Genomic DNA, 20,756 nt, shown 5'->3' on the forward strand with positions numbered 1-20,756 from the left:
TTGCAGAGGCCAAAATGAGAACCATTATTCCCATCGGGGCCAAGAGGCATCTTTCACCTGGACAAAATAATAGCCCTTAACTGGCTTCACTATTTCCTTTGCCTTCCAACAACAGGTTCTTCACATGACAGCTAAACTGAGTCTTGAAAATCACAAATCAGGTCATGTCACTCCTTAGCTCAAAACCCTCCAATGACCTCTTGACAAATGCAGACTAGGCCCCAAGTCCTTCCTGTGGTCTGCATAACTGTCCGCTATCTAGCTCCGGCTGTTCCTCAGACCACTTTCCACTCACTCTTCTTTTCACTCACCTTGCCATAGTCATACCGGCTCCCTTCCTAAACCTTCCCAGCTTGAATAACATTTCTCCAACAAAGCTTTGTCCTTGTCAGAAATGCCATTTCCCCATATGGCTCAGTCCCTCACTTTGTATAAATCTCCAAATTTTACTGTCTCAGTGTTACCTTCACCAACTTCTCTATGCCCCCTGTGGCACTCTATTCCCTCAGCTTATACATTTTTCTTCATAGCAGTTATTACTCTCATATTATAACGTGCATTTGTTTATTGTCTGTTTCTCCCACTATTATATAGCTTCATTAATGACGAACTTTCTTTGGTTAACTGGTGTATTCCCAATCCCCTCCACAGTTCTGAGTCTAGGTTAAGAATTCAATACATATTTATCACACAATTGTATAAATAAATATAGTTTCATCGAGTCAATGCACTCTTGAATATATTTGCAAATTCAAATTTGTTAAAGTGTTCTTAAGTCTATGTACTGTATGGTGGGGACATAAATATATTTTGATTAACTTTAGAATTTTAAAGGTATGCAAGTGAAGAAGATTTCCAGGGTAACTTTTAAACTAATATAAACATAGGCTATAATTTCTAAACTAGTAAAGGAAATAATGGACTAAGAATATGAACCCTAATCAACACAAAATATGTTAAAAAGTATGGAAAGCATTGAGTAAAAATAGTCTAATATAAAACACAAAATAAGATGGTAATCGTTAATTCTAAATGTTAGTATTTACATTAAAAATAAATACATAAGTCTTTAGTTATAAGGCAGAGATGATCAGATTGGGTTAAAAAATCTAAATAAGTTGTTCACTATAGACTCACCTAATACAATGACACAGAAGGTAAAAAAGTAAAAAAAATTCAAAAAGTGTGAAAATAATGAAAACAGTATGATTATATGAAAAATATAAAGACTTTAAGTCTACACACAAAATTGATGTACAGGCAAAAAACATTGCTTGAGAGAAATAGCAACCCTACATACTGTTAAAGTTTCAATATTCTTGGAAGATAAGCAAATAGGAAATGTGTATGCACCTAACTAAATAGCCTCAAGAATGCAGTATCAACAAACAAACACAAAAAACAGACAGAAATGCAAGATAGAAATGGGAAAAATTACTAATAAGACTTGATAGATCAAGCCTGTTTTAGAGAAGGAACTTGCTTCACTCATTTTATAAGGATAAAGTAACTGTAAAGCTAGACAAGGACAGTATAAGAAGTGAAAATCACTAGGCCTATCACACTCAGAAGCATAAAAGAAAAAGATTTTAAACAAAATATTATAAAACAAATCTAGCAATATATAGAAAATATTTATTATACTTTTAGACCAAGTTGGTTTCCTCACAGTTATAATATTTAATCTGTTAATGTAATTTACCATAGTAACAGACTGAAGGAAAGAAGTCATATCATATCTAAAGATGCAGAAAATACAGTTAATATAAGTCAAAATGCATTCATAATAAAAATTTTAGCAAATTAGGACTAGAACTTTAAAAAATGATACTTAGAAAAATCCTATTGCAAACATCATATTTAACGTTGAATCATTGCAGCTTTCTCCTAGAGACTGAGAGTGAGACAAACTGCCCACTGTCAACTTCGTGGAGGTTTCAAACAGCATGAGAAGGCAAGAAAAAGGAATAAGAGGAGCAAGAACTGAAAAGAAATAAATGAAATTGTTCTTATTTGAATTCATGGTTATATTTATAGAAAATCCAAATGATTTTATAGCAAAAATATAGTAACTCAAAAGACAGTTTAGTAAGTTTTCTGTATGGTAAAACAACATTTAAAAGTCAACTGCATTACTATATACCAGTAACAACAACAAAAAAAATAAAATATATTATAGTAGCATAAAAATATTAAGTACTTAAGAATAAATGTATTTTTAAAATATCCCAAAATTCTATGGAGAATATTATCAACTTCTATTGACAGTCATGCAAGGAGACATAAATAAACGGATTGTTCTTGGTCTGGAAGGCTCTATTATCATACTATAAATTTTCTGAAAATTAATATAGAATTTTAATGTAATACTAATCAAAACTTGTATAAAATTACAATTGGCCATGAATCATCAAGAAACAATTGGCCACGGATCATCAAGAAATCAATACATAGTGTCAACACAGTAGATTGTGTGGAATAGAGTAGAATAAAATCAGGAGTATGTTTCATGTAGCAAGTATTGTCTTGTGATACATTTAAAAATTTTTATTGAGGTAAAATTCACATACCATCAAACCTATTTTTTTAAAGTATACAATTCAGTGGTTTCTAGTATATTCATAAAGTCATGCAACTATCATCACTGACTTCAGAACATTTTTGTCACCCCAAAATAAAACCCATACCCATTAGCAATGACTCCCATTCCCTTTTTTCCCACCCCAGCCTTTTATAACCATCTACTTCCCTTTTTTATATATGTGCCTATTTTGAACAATTTATATACATAGAATTATACAATGTGACCTTTTGTGTATGGCTTCTTTCACACCGATGTTGTAGCATGTACCATTCCTTTTAATGTCTGTATAGTATTCCATTGTGTGGAAGTACCATGTCTTACTTACCCATTAATTGACAGACATTTGGTTTGTTTCCACTTTTTGGCTATACTGAATGATACTGCTATGAACATTTGTGTACAAGTTGTTTTAAGGTATACAATGTGATGATTCAGTATACATGTATATTGTAAAATAATTACTGTAATCAAGTTAATTAACACAGCCAGCACCTCATATAATTACCAGTTTGCAGTTTTGTGTGTGGGAGGGGGCAACATAATATTTACTCTCTCAGCAAATTTCAAATATACAATACCATATCAACAATTATGTTCATCAGGTTGAATATTAGTTACCCAGAACTTATTAACTGTTTTGAAAGTTTTACCCTCTAACTCACATCTTCCCATTTCCTGGGCCCCCTCAGCTCTGCTCTACTATCTGGTTCTGTGAGTTCCAATCTTTTAGACTCCAAATTCAAGACAAGTCATACAGTATTTGTTTCCCTGTGTCTGGCTTATTTCATTAAGTGTAATCTTTCTTAGGTTCTTCCGTGTTTTCCCAAATGTCAGGAATTCCTTCTTTTTAATGGCTGCATAATCTTCCACTGAATGCTCAATTTGGTGGAAGAGTTTGAGAAGGATTGGTAAGTAATTCTTCTTTAAATGTTTGGTAAAATTCACTCATGAAGCCACCAGGTCTGGGCTTTTCTTTGTTGGAGGTATTGGTCATTGCTTCAATTTTTTTATTCATTATAATCGGTTCATCTCTTCTCTTTTTCCATGATTTAGTCTTATTAGGTTATATGCTTTTTTAGGGCTTTATCCATTTCTGCGAGGCTATCCATCCTTTTGGTCTATAATTGTTCATAGTAGTCAGTCTCATAATCCTTTGCTATTCAGTAGTAATACTTGTCATGTCTCTTCTTTCATTTCTAATTTCATTTATTTAAATCTTCTTTCTTTGTCTTTCTTGGTTAGTTTAGGTAAAAATATGGCTATTTTTAAAATTTTATTGAGAAAGCAACTCTGGTTTCTTTGATCTCTTCTCTTTTTTCCTAATCTCTCTTTTGTTTATTTCTATTATGGCCTTTGTTATTTTCTTCTTTCTGCTAAATTTGGGCTTAATTTATTCTTTTTTTCTAGTTCCTTGAAGTATAAAATTGAGTTGTTTATTTGAGATCTTTATTTTTTATTAATGCAGACATTTATTACCATAAATTTCCATTTTAGAACTGCTTTTGTTGACTCTCATAAGTTTTGATGTGTTGTTTCCACTCTCATTTTTCTCGATACCTTTTTTTCCATTTTGATTTCTCTTCTGACCCATTGATTGTTCAGGAGTGTGTTAATTTCTACATATTTGTGAATTTTCCAATTTTCCTGTTCTTATTGATTTTATTTCATGTCATTATGGTTGGAAAGGCATTTAATATCATTTCAATATTCTTAAATTTGTTAAGATATCTTGTATTTCAACACATGATCTGTTCTGGAGAATGTTCCATATGTGCCTGAGAAAAATGTGCACTCTGCTGCTGTTGCACTGGATGTCCTTTATTGCCTGTTAGGTCCATTTGATTAACAATGTAATTCAAGGCTGCTATTTCCTTATTGATTTTCTGTTTGGATGATATACCTTATTGAAAATGGACCTACTATTATTGTATTGCTGCCTATTTCTTACTTCAGTTCTGCTAATAGTTGCTTTGTATTGTATGGTGCGCCAATGTTGGGTGCATATGTAATTACTACTGTTATGCACTCTTGATGAATTGACTGTTTGTGGTTATGTAGAAACCTTTTTCAACTCATGAGACAGATTTTTACTGAAAGCCTAATTTATCTGCTATTAGTATAGCTAGCCATCACTACCCTCTTTCAGTTACCATTTTATACAAAAATGCATATTTTTAGAATATATTTTTATCCTGTTAGTTTCAGGATATTGTATCCTTAAAGCTAAAGTGAGTGTCTTGTAGGCAGCATTTTGTCATATTTTGTTGTTTCTTTACAAATTTATTGGGCTATTCTTTGTCTCTTTGTGAATAAGTTCATCCACTTATATTTAAAGTACTTATTGATAGATATGAACTTACTATTGCCCTTTTGTTTATTCTCTTCTGACTGTTTTGTAATTTCTTTGTTCTGTTCTTCCTCTCTTGGTATCTTTGTGTTTTGTTATTATTTTTTTGTAGAGCTATGCTCAGATTTCTTTCTCTTTCTCTTTTGTGTACCTACTAAAGGTTTTTCCCTTGTGGTTACCACAAGGCTTACATTACATGTCTTATTATCATAAGTCTATTTTAAGCTCATAACTTCAACCACACACAAGAAAATTCTCTCTTCTCCACCACACATTATGCTATTGATGTTATACTTTACATATTTTCTATTGTGTATTTATTAACAAATTATTGTAGCTGTAGTTGTTTTAATGCTGTTGTCTTTTAACTTTTGTGTTTAATTTAAATGATTTATGCACCACCAGTAGAGTATTAGAGCATTGTGAAACTGACATGTTTCCAGCTACTGTAAGCATATGCCTAGGAGTGAAACTACTAAGTAATATGCCAACTCTATATTTACCTTTTTAAGAAACTGCTAAACCATTTCCTAAAGTAGAGCTGCACCATTATACATTCCCACCAGCAATGTATGGGGGTTCTTATTTCTTCATAGTCTTACTAACACTAGTTTATTGCCCTTTAGATTATAGTCATCTTAGTGGACATGAAGTGTTATGTCATTGTGCTTTTGATTCGCACTTCCTTAATGATAAATGATGCTGAGTATCTTCTCTGTGTTGATCGGTCTTTTGTTTTTCTTCTTTGGAGAAGTATCCATTCAAAAATAAAAAAGCTGATGTATTTATTAGCTGTAATAGGTATTGGGTTTTTAAAATTTTTTTTGTTGGTTTGTTTGCTTTCTACTGTGTGCTTGCATTTCTTAGGATTTTCCATAAAAAGCATTTTGTGTGTGTGCATTGTTTTTTTTTTTTCATTTTTTATTGTTTATTCTGTTACAGTTGTAGCAATTTCTTTCCCTTTGGCGCCCCCTCTAGCCAGCCCCACCCCCGCCCCACAGTCAATCCCCCTCTCCCTTGTCCATGGGTCATTCATTCATGTTCTTTAATCCCCCCTCTTCCTTCCACCAATCCCACCCCACCCCACCCCCACCCCCACCCCCAGTTTTCCTCTCCCACAGCTACCAGTCTGTTTCATGTTTCCATGACTCTGGTACTTTTCTTGTTAGTTTATTTTGTTCATTAAATTCCAGTTATAAGTGAGATAATTTGGTATTTGTCTTTTGCCAACTATCTTATTCCATTTAGCATAATAGTCTCCAGTTCCGTCCATGCAGTCACAAAAGGTAGGAATTCCTTCATTCTCCTGCTATGTAATATTCCATTGGGTAAATATACCACAGTTTTTTAATCCACTCTTCTACTGATGGGCACTTAGGCTGTTTCTGGCACTCGGCTGTTGTAAATAACATTGCTATGAACATTGGGGTGCATAAGTTTTTCTGAATTGGTGTTTCAGGATTCTTAGGGTATACTCCCAGCAGTGGAATCACTAGGTCATCAGACAGTTCCATTTTTAATATTTTGAGGAAGTTCCATACTGTTTTCCACAGTGGCTGTACCAGTCTGTATTCCCACCAATAGTGCACTCGGGTTCCCTTTTCTCCACATCCTCACCAACACTTGTTGTTTGTTGATTTGTTACTGATAGCCATTCTAGAAAGTGTGAAGTGAAACCTCATTGTGGTTTAATTTGCACATCTCTGATGCTAGTGATATTGACCTTCATTTTAATGTCTATGTGCCTTCTGTATGTCCTCCTTGGAGAAGTATCAATTCAGGTCCTTTGCCCATTTTTTAATTGGGTTGTTTTTTTTTCCTGGTGTGGAGTCATATGAACTCTTCATGTATTTTGGAGATTAAACCCTTGTCTGATGTATCATTAGCAAATACATTCTACCATACATTCGGTTTCTTTTTCATTTTGATGATGGTTTCTTTAGCTGTGCAGAAAGTTTTTAATTTGATGTAGTCCCACTTGTTTATTTTTTTCCTTTATTTCCCTTGCCATAGGAAAATATCGGTAAAAATATTGATTCATGGGATGTCTAAAATTTTGCTGCCTATATTTTCTACTAGGACTTTTATGGTATTACAACTCGTATTTAAGTCTTTTATCCATATTGAGTTTATTCTGGTGTATGGTGGAAGTTGGTGGTCTGGCTTCATTTTTCTGCATGTACCAGCCCAGTTCTCCCAACACCATTTATTGAGGAGACTGTTTTTACTCTATTGTATGCTCATGCCTCCTTTATCAAATGTTTATTGACCATAGAGACATGAGTTTATTTCTGGGCTCTCTATTCCTTTCCATTGATCTATGTGTCTGTTCTTATGCCAGTACCAGACTGTTTTGATTACAGTGGCCTTGTAATATAGTTTAATATCAAGTATTGTGATCCCTCCAACTTTGTTCTTCTTTCTCAGGGTTGCTGAGGCTATTCAGGATCTTTTTTGTTTCCATATAAATTTTTGGAATATTTGTTCTTGATCTATGAAATATGTCATTGGTATCTTAATAAGAATTGTGTTGAATCTATAGATTGCTTTGCTAGTATGGACATTTTAATGATGTTAATTTTTCCAGGCCATGAACATGGTATATACTTCCATTTATTTGTATCTTCCTCAATTTCTTTCTTCAGTGCTCTACAGTTTTCTGTGTACAGGTCTTTTACTTCCTTGGTTAAATTTATTCCTAGGTATCTTTTTTTACTTGTTGCTATACTAAAGGGGATTTTTTTTTCTTAGTTTTTCTTTCTGATAATTAACTGTTGATGTACAAGAATGTCATCAATTTCTGAATATTGACTTTATATCCTGCTACTTTGCTGAATTCACTTATTGGGTCAAGTAGTTTTTTGGTGGAAGCAATAGGGTTTTCTTTGTACAGTATCATGTCATCTGCAAACAATGACAGTTTTACTTCCTCCTTTCCAGTTTGGGTGCCTTTTATTTCTTTTTCTTGTCTAATTACTGTGGCTAGAACTTCCAGTATTATATTGAGTGGTAGTGGTAAAAGTAGGCACCCTTGTCTGGTTCCTGATTTTAGGGAAAACAGTTTTAGTTTTTGCCCATTGAGTAGGACGTTCGCTGTAGGTTTCTCATATATGGCCTTTATTACGTTGAGATATGCTCCCTCTATTCCCACTTTGCTGAGTGTTTTTATCACTAAATGTGTGCTGGGTTTTATCAAATGTTTTTTCAGCACCTATTGATACGCTCATGTGATTTTTGTCTTTCACTTTGTTCATGTGACGTATTACATATCTTGATTTGCAACTGTTACACCATCCTTGCATCCCTGGGAAAAATCCCACTTAATTGTGATGTATGATTTATTTAATATATTGCTAGATCTGGATTGCCCATATTTTGTTGAGGATTTTAACATCTATGTTCACCAGAGATACTGGCCTAGAATTTTCTTTTCTTTGTTGTGTCTTTACCTGGTTTTGAGATTAAGATAATACTAACCTCAAAAAAGGAGTCTAGAAGTCCTCCTTCTTGAATCTTTTGGATAACAAAGCATGTTAATTGTTAACAGAGATTGTTTTAATTCTCCCTTCTCATCTGGATGTCTTTTTTATTTCTTTTTCTTACCCAATTGTCCTGGCTAAAACCTCCAGTACAATGTGCTGCAGAAATACATTTCTTAGTTGTTCAATCTTGGTAAATAAGCTTGAAAACCACTATCCTCGAGAAACTTGCTTATGTGTGCTAAGAGACACGTGTAAGTGTGTTTATATCTAGCATGCTCATAATAGCCAAAATAAAACACAGTAGAAGGAATACAATATCTAGCAAACAACCAAGAATAAGTAAATAAGTTGTGTTATATCCATACAAGATAATACCATCCAAAGCGAAAATGAATTAGCCACATCCATATGGGTGAGTGTCAGAAAGAAACTGTTAGATAAAAAGCAAGTTGCAGAGAAGTTCATATAACATTGTGCTATTTATATAAAACAAAAAATACACTGATTAATATTATGCATGGGAGAAAATCTAAAAGAAATGCCAGGGGCTACCAAACACAAAATTCAGAATGGTGGTTACTTCAGGAGAGGTTCTGGAGGTAGAGAAATGAGAATTGGGAAGGTCGCACTGGAGGTTTCAAATGTGTTAGTAATATTTCTTAAGGTGATTATTTATACACTGAAGTTTATTTTATTTTTACAATTTAATTTTTCACTTATGTTATTTTGTATGTATTGTTAGTAAGCAAAAAACAAAGCAAAAGGTAAGATATAAGGTAGTCTCCCTACTTCTTTTCTAAATTGGTTGTCTCCCCTGAGGATAAGCCAAAAATATATTCCCAGCAAGTCCTTGCACTGTGAGCACTTCAGAAGAGGTGCTATAAAATTAGGATTTGCTTGTCCCCCACATTTGCTCCATCAGCCTAATCCAACTTCCGCTTCAATGCAACATTTCCAGCTCCTGTTGCTTTAAGGTAAGAATACATTTGTGGGTCAACTAGTGTTTGCTCCATTTACTTCTTTGGCGAGCTGGTCCCCCCCACATCATGAATGCTTCACTTGGTTTTAGGTACATTCATGTGATGTGCAACAGGTGTCCTCAATTTTCTAGCATGGATACAGATTTTTCTGATTTTTGAAATATCTGTTTAAGCATTTTAAGTGCTTAAGCATTTTTAATATTAAAATATATTAAAATATTAAATATTTTATTTAATATTTAATATTTAAAAATATTAAATAAAATGTTTATTTAATATTTTATTTAATATTTATTTAAAATATTAAATATTTTATAATATTTAATATTAAATATAAAATATTTAATATTAAATATATAGCATTTATATATTAAATATAATATTTAATATATAAATAAAACATTTATTTTAATTTAATATTAATATTTAAGCATTTAAGCAGTTAAATGTCTGGATTCAAGCTGCCATCTTCACTTAGAAATTTTATTCCTATGTTTTTAACATACAAGTAGTTTAACTCTCCTATCTAATACTATTGTTTAGAGATTGTTGTCAAAACTTTTAACTATCACCCCCCTCCCCAAAAATGCTACTGCCAACTCACCCTTCATTACAAGAATAATTAATAATTGATCCAAACTGGGTGCCTCCAGTTATTTCCATTTTGCCATTTATGAGTTCTGGAGGAGATCCACACGATTTACCTATGGGAAAGAAAAAGAATTTGGGGATTGGGTGTAGAATACCCTGAACTTCTCTTTGTACATAAAGACCCAACCTAGCTGTAGCTTACTGAAGAACATTTGTAGTTCCACAGATTTTACCACATTGGGGAATTTTATAAGACCACCTCCAAATCAGCCACCTACTAAGCACCACTTTCAAAAAGACCTCCCATCCAGTTTTGGGTCATCCCCACCAGTGCCTCCCAGAAAAATGTAAACTTTCTTTGTTTACTCTGTGACTCAACCAGTGGGAAGGTCTCAGCATCTGGGCTTTTGGCCCTATCTGCACTTTCCTTTCCATTAATTGCAGTTGTGAAATGGCAGATCCCTTATAAATAGTGATTTTTTTCCCCCACAATAGTGCCTTATAATGATAGCCCCTTGTGCAATGAACTTGTAATGAAGGTTCCAGGAACTCAAAGCAGTAGGAAGCTATGACCTACAGGAATAACTCTCACATCTACCACTCAGGCGAACTTATCAAGTCATAGGTGCCTTAGTTCCAATATTTGAACAATTGCATAGACCTTATGAATGTTTAACTGATACAGAGGAGTTCTCAGTCCAGAGTTACTTACGTGAACAGTTTAGAGCAGGTTTTGACCAGACTGAATTTTTGAGGCAGGTGATAACGAAAGTTCTCTTCTGGTAACCAGGGCGGCATTCATACTGCAAAGACGTTCCGATGGGAAACTCATCCTCATCAGTCAGCCTTGTAGGCTTGGCTGTTTGGAGGTAAGGTGGGGCTTTACATTGACCTGAAGAGCAAGATCACAGTGACATCAAAGTCAGCAGAGGAACTTCTACTCCACCTCATCTTTTTTCTCCAATATGCTTCAAAGACGTGATCAAAAAAGAAAATGAATGCTTAAATAATGGTGACAGGATTGCTTCCCTTAGCCGCAACTTTAGAAATAAGCCTTTTCAATCAATGTCTACACATTTAAAAAGTCCATGCTGGCCCTGGCTGGGTGGCTTGGTTGGTTGGAGCATCTTCCCATACACCAAAAGGTTTTAAGTTCCATCCCTAGGTAGAACACTTGCCTAGGTTGTGGGTTCAATCCCTGGTCAGGGCACATATGGGATGTAACCCATTGATGTTTTTCTCTCACGTTGATGTCCCTCTGTCTCTCTCTCTTTCTCAAATCAATATACATATCCTTGGGTGAGGATTTTTTAAAAAGTCCATACTATTTTGAAGGCAATTAAGATATATCTATACCTATATCCATATCCTTATCTACCTATAACCTATCTATCTATTTAATCTATATCTATATATCTAATCTATTTATTCTTTCACTGAAGGGGAAAGTAATTTATATCTTCATATTTTAGTCAGTCAGGAAGTCCTGGGCTCTGGCTTCATCTATCCCATCTCCTTGTGTAATAAGAAGCCCTCAATGCATTTCACCATCCATCTTCACTCTCAGCAGACTACCCAGAACTGGCGGGACTATAAGCCTCTTCTCTGGCCTTCAGTAGCAGTCACAACCATTAAAAGATGTTGCCAAGTCAATTACTTCAGCACAAGAAAATTCAGCATATGCTTTGTAGACAAAGCTCAACAACTAAAGCCAAAGCTATACTTTATGAGGGCACATGTTTTAAAAAGCATATCTTGAATTAAATATTAGACTCAGTTACTTCCCCTTAAGATCTAAAAGGTTTAAGTTAAAATAATAAAAATACCACTTGGAGTTAAACAACATGTAATCAAGAAGAAATACTTGCTGGAAAACTATCATTTTACATTAGTTTCAGAAATATATTCTCTTCTGTTTTGATTAATCTTCTATTTCTCCCTATACACTCTGTTAACTGATTCAAATAATGGAGGATACATTGAGACCGATCAATCATTTAATTTTAGTAGGATTTAAATAATCAACTTTTGGATTTAACTATTTGCTGTTATCTTTATTTTATCTTTACTGATATTTCCTTGAGTTTATTTGCTGAGCTTTTAAAAAATAAATTTCTTAAATTGGTAACTAAATTTGTTTTCATTTTCACCTTTTCATAATTTCTAAAATAAGCATTCAGATTATTATTTTATTCTGAGGATAGGTTTCCAGTGTACAACTGCATATTTTCATTTTTCAGTTCAAAATATTTGGAAATGGCCACTGTGATTTCTTCTTGACCCATGGCTTATGTAGCAATGTTTTGCATAATTTACAAACATTTTAGGCATTTTAAAGATTTTATTTATTTATTTTCAGAGAGTGGAAGGGATGGAGAAAGAGAGGGACGGAAACACTGATGTGAGACAGAAACATCAGTCAGTTGCCTCTCACACACACCCCAGCCAAGGACTGGATCTGCAGCCCAAGCATGTGCACTGACTGGCAATCAAACCGGCAATTCTTTGCTTTGAGGGACGGACACCCAACCGACTGAGCCATGTCAGCCAGGGCTGAGGCAATTTTTAGCTGTACATTTATTATAGACTTATGAAATTGATTGACACTTGTATGTCTCAGCATTTGGTCAGCTGATGTAATGTATCATACGTATTTGTAAAGAAACAGTGTGTGGTAATGGGTATAGTGTTCTGGGTATATCAGTGAGGCCAAATCAACAGTTAATCATATTTGCTCAAATCTCCTAGATACTTACTGATTTAGGAGGGGGGGTGGTCTGCTCATTGTACCAGATGCTAAAGTAGTTGTGTTAAAATATTCCATTTTATTGTATATTTGTCTTATTTCTTTTTCTAAATCTGCCCATTTCTTATTTTATTTTTATTATATTTTGTGGTATATTATGTCTAGTTATGAATTTTGCCTCCAATTCTACTTTGTCTACTTTATTTGTAGGACAATTAGAAAAGAATAGTAAGATTTTAGATTTACTCCTCAATATATCAATAACATTTTAAGAATAAACACTCATGATCATTTAAAGACCGAAGTTGTTACAATTCCTCATTTGCCATATCAGCATTCTTTGGGGGACAGGAAAGGGTAGGGTTGGGTGGAGGTGCAGGAAGGAAGAAAAAGCGGGAACAACTGCAATAGCATAAAAAATAAAAAATCATTTTTTTAAAAAATCAGTTTCTTTGGTTTGTTTTTGCAAGGTATATTTTCCAGCCTTATGTATTCATCCATTCTATCTCTGAACATGTATATTGTTTCTTTAGTATGTACCATATAGTTTTTATTTTTAATCATTATGATAGATGTTCCCAAATTCACTCAGTTCATGGCACTGATAAGGTCTCAGTAATTTTCTCATGTCATTCCTAGCCAAAAAAGAAACACCTAACAGTTCCCATTGTTAGATAATTGGGTCCAAACAACTTAGTAAGCCTTGTTTTCACCACAATTTTATAATGGGCTATTGCATACTGCTCAAATTCTCAAACCTTAGAATCAGATTGTAAACAGCCACTTTATTTACCATTCCATATCATCTTTATTTGGTACTTTTTCTTTATCACAACCACTGTTGAAAACACAGCTTTGCGAAGATCTGATGTCATCAAGGAGAACCTACTGCAACCGAATGTATCTCAGAAGAACGCCGTGCTAGCAGTTCACACAGTGTCTGAGAGGTACCGAGTATTGCTGGGCTTCCACTGAAAATTTCAAATATCCCATCAGTCTCCTGTGAGTTCATGGAAGCTCCCAGGGTACCTCAGTCTGGGAAATGCAGCAGTATGACAATCTATGTCTTTAAAGTGAAGATATCTGTTTATATTTAATATAATTGGTGATATATTTGGGATTTGGCCTACTATCTTACTATTTGCTTTTTATCTGTCCTATATTTTTTATTCTTTTCTATTTTTCCTTCTTTGTGACTATCAATTATAGTTATGATTTTATTGTTATTTATATTACTAGTTACACATTCTTTTTATTGTTCCTATAAAGAGAACATGCATTCTTACCATATTAACATGTAATTAACATTTCCCCAATAATGCAAGAAGCATTGAAAATGCTAACTCCATTTATTTCCCTCCTGCCATTTGTTCTATCATTATCATATATTTAAGTTATTTAGTGGTATTTTAAACTCTCCCTAGTCATATTCAATGTATACACTGCAGGTTGTTGGGCGATAACCATTTGCTCCTAAGCTGGACTCTAACGGTAATGGATTCCCTCAGTGAGCGCCAACGAAGATCTGAAGATCTGTGTAGAAACATGCGGCAGGCTAAACAATGAGCTCCCAAAGACACCCGCACCCTAACCCCTGGAGCCTGGGAATGTTACATAATGTGGCACTAGGGCTTTGCAAACGTGATTAAGAATCTTGAGATGGGAAGGTTATCCTGGATTGTTTGTGTGAGCCTTAAATATAATCACAAAGGTGTTTATAAGAGGGATGCAAAGGGTCAAAGGAGACGGAAGAAAGAGATTTGAAGAAGCTGCATTGCTAATTTCGAAGGTAGAGAAAGGGACCACAAGCCCAAAGGCTATAGGCAGAGTCTGGAAGATAGAAAAAGCCCTTGCTGTCCTGGAGCCTCCAGAAGGAACACAGCCCTATGGACTAATTTTAGATTTGACAGCCTGAACTGTAAGAGGAAACATTCTATTGCTTTAAGTCAGTGAGTTTGAACCTTTTTCATCTCAGGGCACACACAAACTAATTACCATAATCCTGGGGTACACCAAAAAAATTTTTTTTTGCTAATCTGACAAAAAAAAAATAGGTGTAATTTTGATTCATTCACACCAGACTGCTATTGTTGTGTTGGCTGTTGTCATTTTCTTTTTTAATTTGATAATCTACGGAAGTAAAGGTACCCGACTAAATAGTCAGCTATTGCATGTTTAAAATTCTTGTGGCACACCAGTGTTCCTCTTGTGGCGCGCTGGAGGAAAATTGCTGCTTTAAGCCATTATGTCTGTGGTAATTTGTTACAGCAGCAACAAGAAATTAATACAAAAGATAACGGCATACAGTGTTAAAAACTTTGAATTCATAGAGGCCTGGTCTTGAACCCTATGTCCTCTACTTTCTAGCTCTGAAGTCTTTGACCTGCTGCTTAATTTCACTGAGTCTCAGTTTCACCTTCAGAAAGCTGATGATAATATTTACCTGGTAGGTTTGCTCATAGAGTCCAAATGCAAAGCAGTTAGTAGCACCTTACACATAGAAGGCACTTGATAAATAGTAATATAGTTATTATTTTTAGAAAAAGAAAATGCCAGCAGGTAGGTTACAGTATTCTGAAAAGTTGGGCATGCTCACTTTGCTTTCAAGAGTTTATTTTGTGCTCTGTTTGCGGAGCTAGTTTGGAATAAGTAGATTTTGTTGGGAAAGCACTGGAGGATCAGTGCCCAGTGATCTCAGCTTTCCTGAATACGTGGATGAGTAAATACCTACAAGAACATACTTAGGTCATATGATAATGTGTTTTTAACGTTTTCAAAAATGGCCAAACTCTTTTCCAAAGTGGTTATATCTTTTTACCAGTGAGCAGTATATGACAGTCATACTACTTCACCTTATTAATTCAAACACTTATTCACCTTAGTATTTCAAACACTTGGTATGGTTGGGTTTAAAAATTATAGCCATTCCAGTGAGTGGATTTCGTCATTGTAGTTTTTTGTCTTGGATGACACAGTCCACTCTCAAGTACTTCTGATTCAAACCTTCCATTCAAGGCAGGCTGATTTATTTTTGTTACAAACACAATTTATTCACAATTACTTCCACATAAGCAAGGCTATCAGTTCAAGAAAAAGAAAATCATGCACTCTAAAACTTTATATACTTTATGCTATGTATAAGTGTGTATTATATAAAGTAAACATATTGTGTATTACATTTGGTATATTACATAACACATGTAACATAATGTACTCATTTATAATATATAATATGGTATCTGGTATATAAATTATTTAGTAAATATATTATGAGCTGTAACATTTAATATTACATTTTATATAAACAATATATACAAACTATAACTCATAGTATATATTATAATATATAATATAGCTTAATAAGGCTATTGTATATAATGATATAATTATAATGTATAATGTCATTATGTATTATATATGTTGTAGATTATAAATGTAACATAATTTTTGTATATAAACATGTCATATAAAAGACACATAATACAATTGTCATTATGCATGTCAGTAAATACTATATTTTAATATTTATATTTGATATTGTATATAAATTGTATGTGTATACTAATATTGTATACTGCATACAAATTGAGATTTAAATAAACAGGGTACAAATGAAATAAACATTATGGGTGTTTTGTTAATAATAATTTAATATGATCATTAACAAATAAAAGGACAAAATACAGTTACAGGGAGCTTCTCTATTAAAAATGATGGATGAATATATTTCAACTAGTTCCTGGATATTTTCTACATTTTTGTTTTTGTCAACTTAGTTGTGATGAAGTTGACACTGTGATTTCCTCTTAATGTCTCTGACAAAGAGCTCATACATATGTCTGTGTGTGTTTGTGTGTCCATGTGTGTGTAAGAGTGGTTGTCAGGTATGCCATTTTCTTGTTTGCTTGAGTTGACCTCATTAGAATTATTTCACACTGTGTTTTCATGCGAGAAAATTATAAAGTTACTTGTCCAATCATAAAGGTTACAGTAGGTATAACTAGGCAATAGAAGGCATAAAATTTCTCATCTGAGCATAGGTAAACTGAAATCTCACAAAACACAGAACGCAACCTGAATCCTCCATCTCCCCCGTTCTACCTTGCATCTCTGCGCAGCAGGGCACAAGAGTGCCACTGACCTGAGGCCCAGGAGAGGGCGACAGAGACTGCCCTATATTAAACACTGTCCCAGAACTGCTTCGTTAGTGTGATGAATTTTATCAACTCTCTTACAATCAACCCGTACGACTATTGTTTAGATTAACTTCTAAAGTGCCGCTTAAGCCATGCTGCTTCCACTCAGCCTTTTCTGATCATTGAAGCTGAGATGTCTCCATAGCAGTCATCCTGTAGCCTCTAGATTCTCTTTTGTGACTTCCTAGTCAGGATCCGGTCGGGAATTTTCAGACTATGAAAACACCATCACATATATTTCCTCTTGTGATTTTTGCAATAGCCCTCTCAGATGACCCAATGTCGATTATGTTCATTTTATATTCATAGACACTGCAAATTAGGGATGTTAATTGGCTTACTGGATCCAAAGCCCCCATTTGGTAACTGGCAGATGCTGGAAAACCAGAATTCTGGCCTCTTCATGGCAGAGATTACATAAAACCCCACCGCCCTTTGTCTATATGCATCCACCTTGGGGGCATAGCTCTCTCATGCTTCTTTTCAATCTGAAGCGCGGTGATATTGTCAGCCTTCCAGCAGCATTTCCTTTATTTAAATTACTTTGGCAAGTAAATCACTAGTTTGTTTAGTTTAAGTTGTTCCACATTAGCGAGTTATTGTCATAACCTTGGTAAATCTTTTTTGTTTTTTTCTTCCAGTTAACTATCTGTGATTGTTCTACAACAGTAACTTACTAAACACAGGCAAACTATAACGACAGCCTAGCAAGAAGGGAACCAGATATTCACAAGGTCAACAACAGTTTCTAAGCACTGGCAGCAGATCACTTATCTTACTTGGGGAGCTTTTCATGTCTAAGGAGAGAAAATATTAATACCAACTTTTATGAAAACTTATTTTTTTTTCCCCTTCCTTAGAAGAGAAACAATGAATGTAAAGCACCTAGTGACAGTGAAGAGCAAACTCCCTTGTCAAGAAGAAGCTGGACAAATAGAGTCAAGACTGTCACTTAACTGAGATGTTGCCAATGAGTTGAAGCAACTAAGAAGTCCCCTGGGAAAGCCGAACAGAAGACAAGGGTTCTAGGTGAAGTTGTTTATTGAAGTTGTTTACCTATCTGAAGTTAATAGGAAGGAAGGAAAGGGGCAGCTCCAAAATTTCCATCATAGTTAAAATAGGCTTTATTTTGTACTAACCACATGAGTAAAATAAGACAGTAAATAAACCTCTGCACAGTTCCTTCTACCTGAGGCTACCTACACCGGGTTCTGGAACTTTGCAAGCTCTTCTAACACCAAGAGCCCGCAAGGACTCTTAAAGTAGGCACTCGGTACGTTCACATTAATGATGGAGGTGGGTGGTTTGGGTTGTGAGTGGGCTGAATATAGCCCGATGCGGGAATTTCACTTGAAAACTGCACCTCCCGGGACCGCTTGTCCAAACACTCTTATGAACAAAGTACAGAGCTAATGGCGGGGGAATAGAAATGAACTGGCAGGCACTGTGGTAGACCCTTGGCATGCTCTGTGCCATTTTGGGAGCAACATCACGAGATAGGGATATCAGTGTTCCCATTTTACACGTGAGAAAACGGACGCGGGCAAGGGTATCCACTTTCTTCACAGCTAATAAGTTTCTAGGCTTAAGACCCAGGCCAGTCGGCCTTCCAGACCTTTTTCTTCCACTAGGATAAGCGACGCGTTCTAACACAGCCAGCCTCTCTCCCTACGGGAAGAGCAGGCGTTTCGCGCAGCACGCTTTAGCACCTGCGCTTTCATCCGCGCGAGGCACGGCAGAGGGCCCTGCAAGCGGGGACGCGACCTTTTACCCAGAGGCAAGGAGGGCACGCAGAGGGGATCCCAGAGCTCCCCGCTCCCTTGCCCTCGCCCTCTCGCAAGCTCAGCCCTCTGAAAACGAAACCCCAGGAGCCGCACGTCCAGCGGCTGCCTTGCCCGCGGGTCCGCTCCCCACGCCCGCGCGCGTCTCACCCCAGGCTGCCGGCAGCGCGAGCAGCACCAGAACCGCCAGGAAGGCTCCTCCGGAGCAGAAGAGAAGGGGCGCCGGCGGCCAGAGAGGCTCCTGGCTCTTGGAAGAAGAGCCTCCCATCTTCCCCAAGCACCTCTAGTAACCCGATGCAATCTGGAATATCCAAGTCATGGGGAAGCGCAGCTCAGAGGACGGAGGCCACAGACAAGGGTGCGCCCCCAGGGTTTGGGGAGCGAGGTTGGGGTTCCGGGACAAAAACCTTTTGACCACAGCTTCCCCTTAATGGGCGAGGTCTTGTTTACTCGCAATTTACATTGTTTCTAAAGAGTCTGCCTCCCAGAGACCACCTTAGGGACCTGCGTAAAGAAACAAAATCTAGCAAAGCTCAGTTCCTCGAGGTGCTTTGCTTGCCTGAACGGGCAGTTCCAAAGGAAGTGGATCCTACCAGCTCAGCTGCTTTACACTCCTCTCTGACTTTTGCCCTTTGCAAGAATTTGCGGGGGTAGTGAGCTCATGAAATGCTTGCTGTCTGTGTTGAAGCGACAGTTGCAGACAACATGTACAGGGTAGAGGGACGATGAAGCAATTTCTTTATGTTGAATTGAGAGATACCAAGGCATTGAAAGTTTTATTTTTTCTCAAGAGGGTGACTTAATTAGATTTGAAGTTTTAAAATATAATTCTGTCTTCAGTATGAAGATTGGTTTGGAATAAGACAGTAACAGATGGACAGGCCACCGAGGAGGCTTTGCCATCATCCAGGTTAGATTTGATACTGGCCTTGGCTGGGGATAAAGTGGACAATTAAAAAGATGCTGGAGATGGAATGAACAAAATTTGCTTGCGCATTGGAGATTGGTTACTTCTTTTCTTAAAGTTAGTGGTGAGAAAAGTAAAATGATAATTTGCTCCAGGATTCTAAATGAATGGTTTTACAATTGATTAGAATAAAAAAAAAATGTGAGGGTGGGACATATTTGGAGCATGAGGTTAAGAGTTCAAAGACGGGAGAAATGGGAGTGTGTGGTAGCCTGAAAATGGCTCCCCAAAGATGTCCACGTCCTCATCCCTAGAGCCTGTGAGTATGTTACCTTATGTGACGAGAGGTTCTGTGAATCTTGAGATGGGGAAATTACCTTGGATTATCTGGGTGGGTAATACAATCACAGGGTCCTGGTTAGAGGAAATCAGTAGATCAGAGGGGAGAAGGTGGTGACTGAGGCAGAGATTGGAACAATACTGCCATAAACCAAGGAATGACAGTCATCTCCAGAAGCTGGAAAAGCAAGTCAGCAGTTCTCCCCTGGAGTTTTCAGAAGGCACCAGTCGTGCTCACACCATGATTTTAGCCCTATCGGACTCTTTTTGGACTTCTGAACAGAATTGTAAAAGAATAAACCTGTGTCATTTTTACCCACAAGGCAACATGTTACCATAACAACAGGGAACAAATATGAGAGAGGAAAAGAGAGTTACTGGATCAAGAAAAAGCATAAAAGGTTTTTTTCTTGTTGTTTTTTTTTTTAATTGATAAAGTCTTGGGTATGGGACAGGTGGAATTTATTGAGGTCCGGGGGTGTGGGAATGTTCTCCGTAAAGGGTGGGAATATAGATAGTTTGTTGATTATGAAGCTGGACTTCCAGAAAGGCCCAACAAGAGGCTCTTTGGGAAGGAAATATTTATGGATCCTTTGCCTATTTGGTCAATCTTATGGATTCCTTCTCAGGATTATTTTCAAATGTATAAAATAAAGTACATGAATTACAAAGGAAACCAGTTATATAGAGTAAGTCCTAGCCATGAATTTTTAGAGGTCTGTAGCCTCTGAGGCTAGAACCCAGATTTCAAACTTAGTGGGAACCAAAGTCAGTTGTTTCTAAAGCAAGAGTTGGAATGAGTT

General features: G+C 36.0%; 1 protein-coding gene across 2 annotated transcripts in view; it reads right to left on the reverse strand.

The window, feature by feature from the left end:
• Positions 1-19,123, reverse strand: part of CR1 (complement C3b/C4b receptor 1 (Knops blood group)) — a 105,217-nt gene extending 86,094 nt beyond the window's left edge. For both annotated transcript variants that reach the window (XM_054563480.1, XM_054563479.1), the window contains exons 1-3: positions 18,858-19,123; positions 10,697-10,876; positions 9,998-10,097 (exon numbers count right to left, since the gene is read on the reverse strand). In XM_054563480.1, coding sequence (XP_054419455.1) covers positions 9,998-10,097; positions 10,697-10,876; positions 18,858-18,975 — 398 coding nt within the window. In that variant the 5' untranslated portion in view covers positions 18,976-19,123. The remainder of the gene's footprint in view (positions 1-9,997; positions 10,098-10,696; positions 10,877-18,857) is intronic.
• Between the last annotated feature and the right edge of the window lie 1,633 nt (positions 19,124-20,756).

The sequence above is a fragment of the Pteronotus mesoamericanus genome, unplaced genomic scaffold, assembly GCF_021234165.1.
Source record: "Pteronotus mesoamericanus isolate MK-2021 breed Mesoamerican mustached bat unplaced genomic scaffold, CSHL_Meso_final scaffold_705, whole genome shotgun sequence".
Taxonomy (NCBI): Eukaryota; Metazoa; Chordata; class Mammalia; order Chiroptera; family Mormoopidae; genus Pteronotus; species Pteronotus mesoamericanus.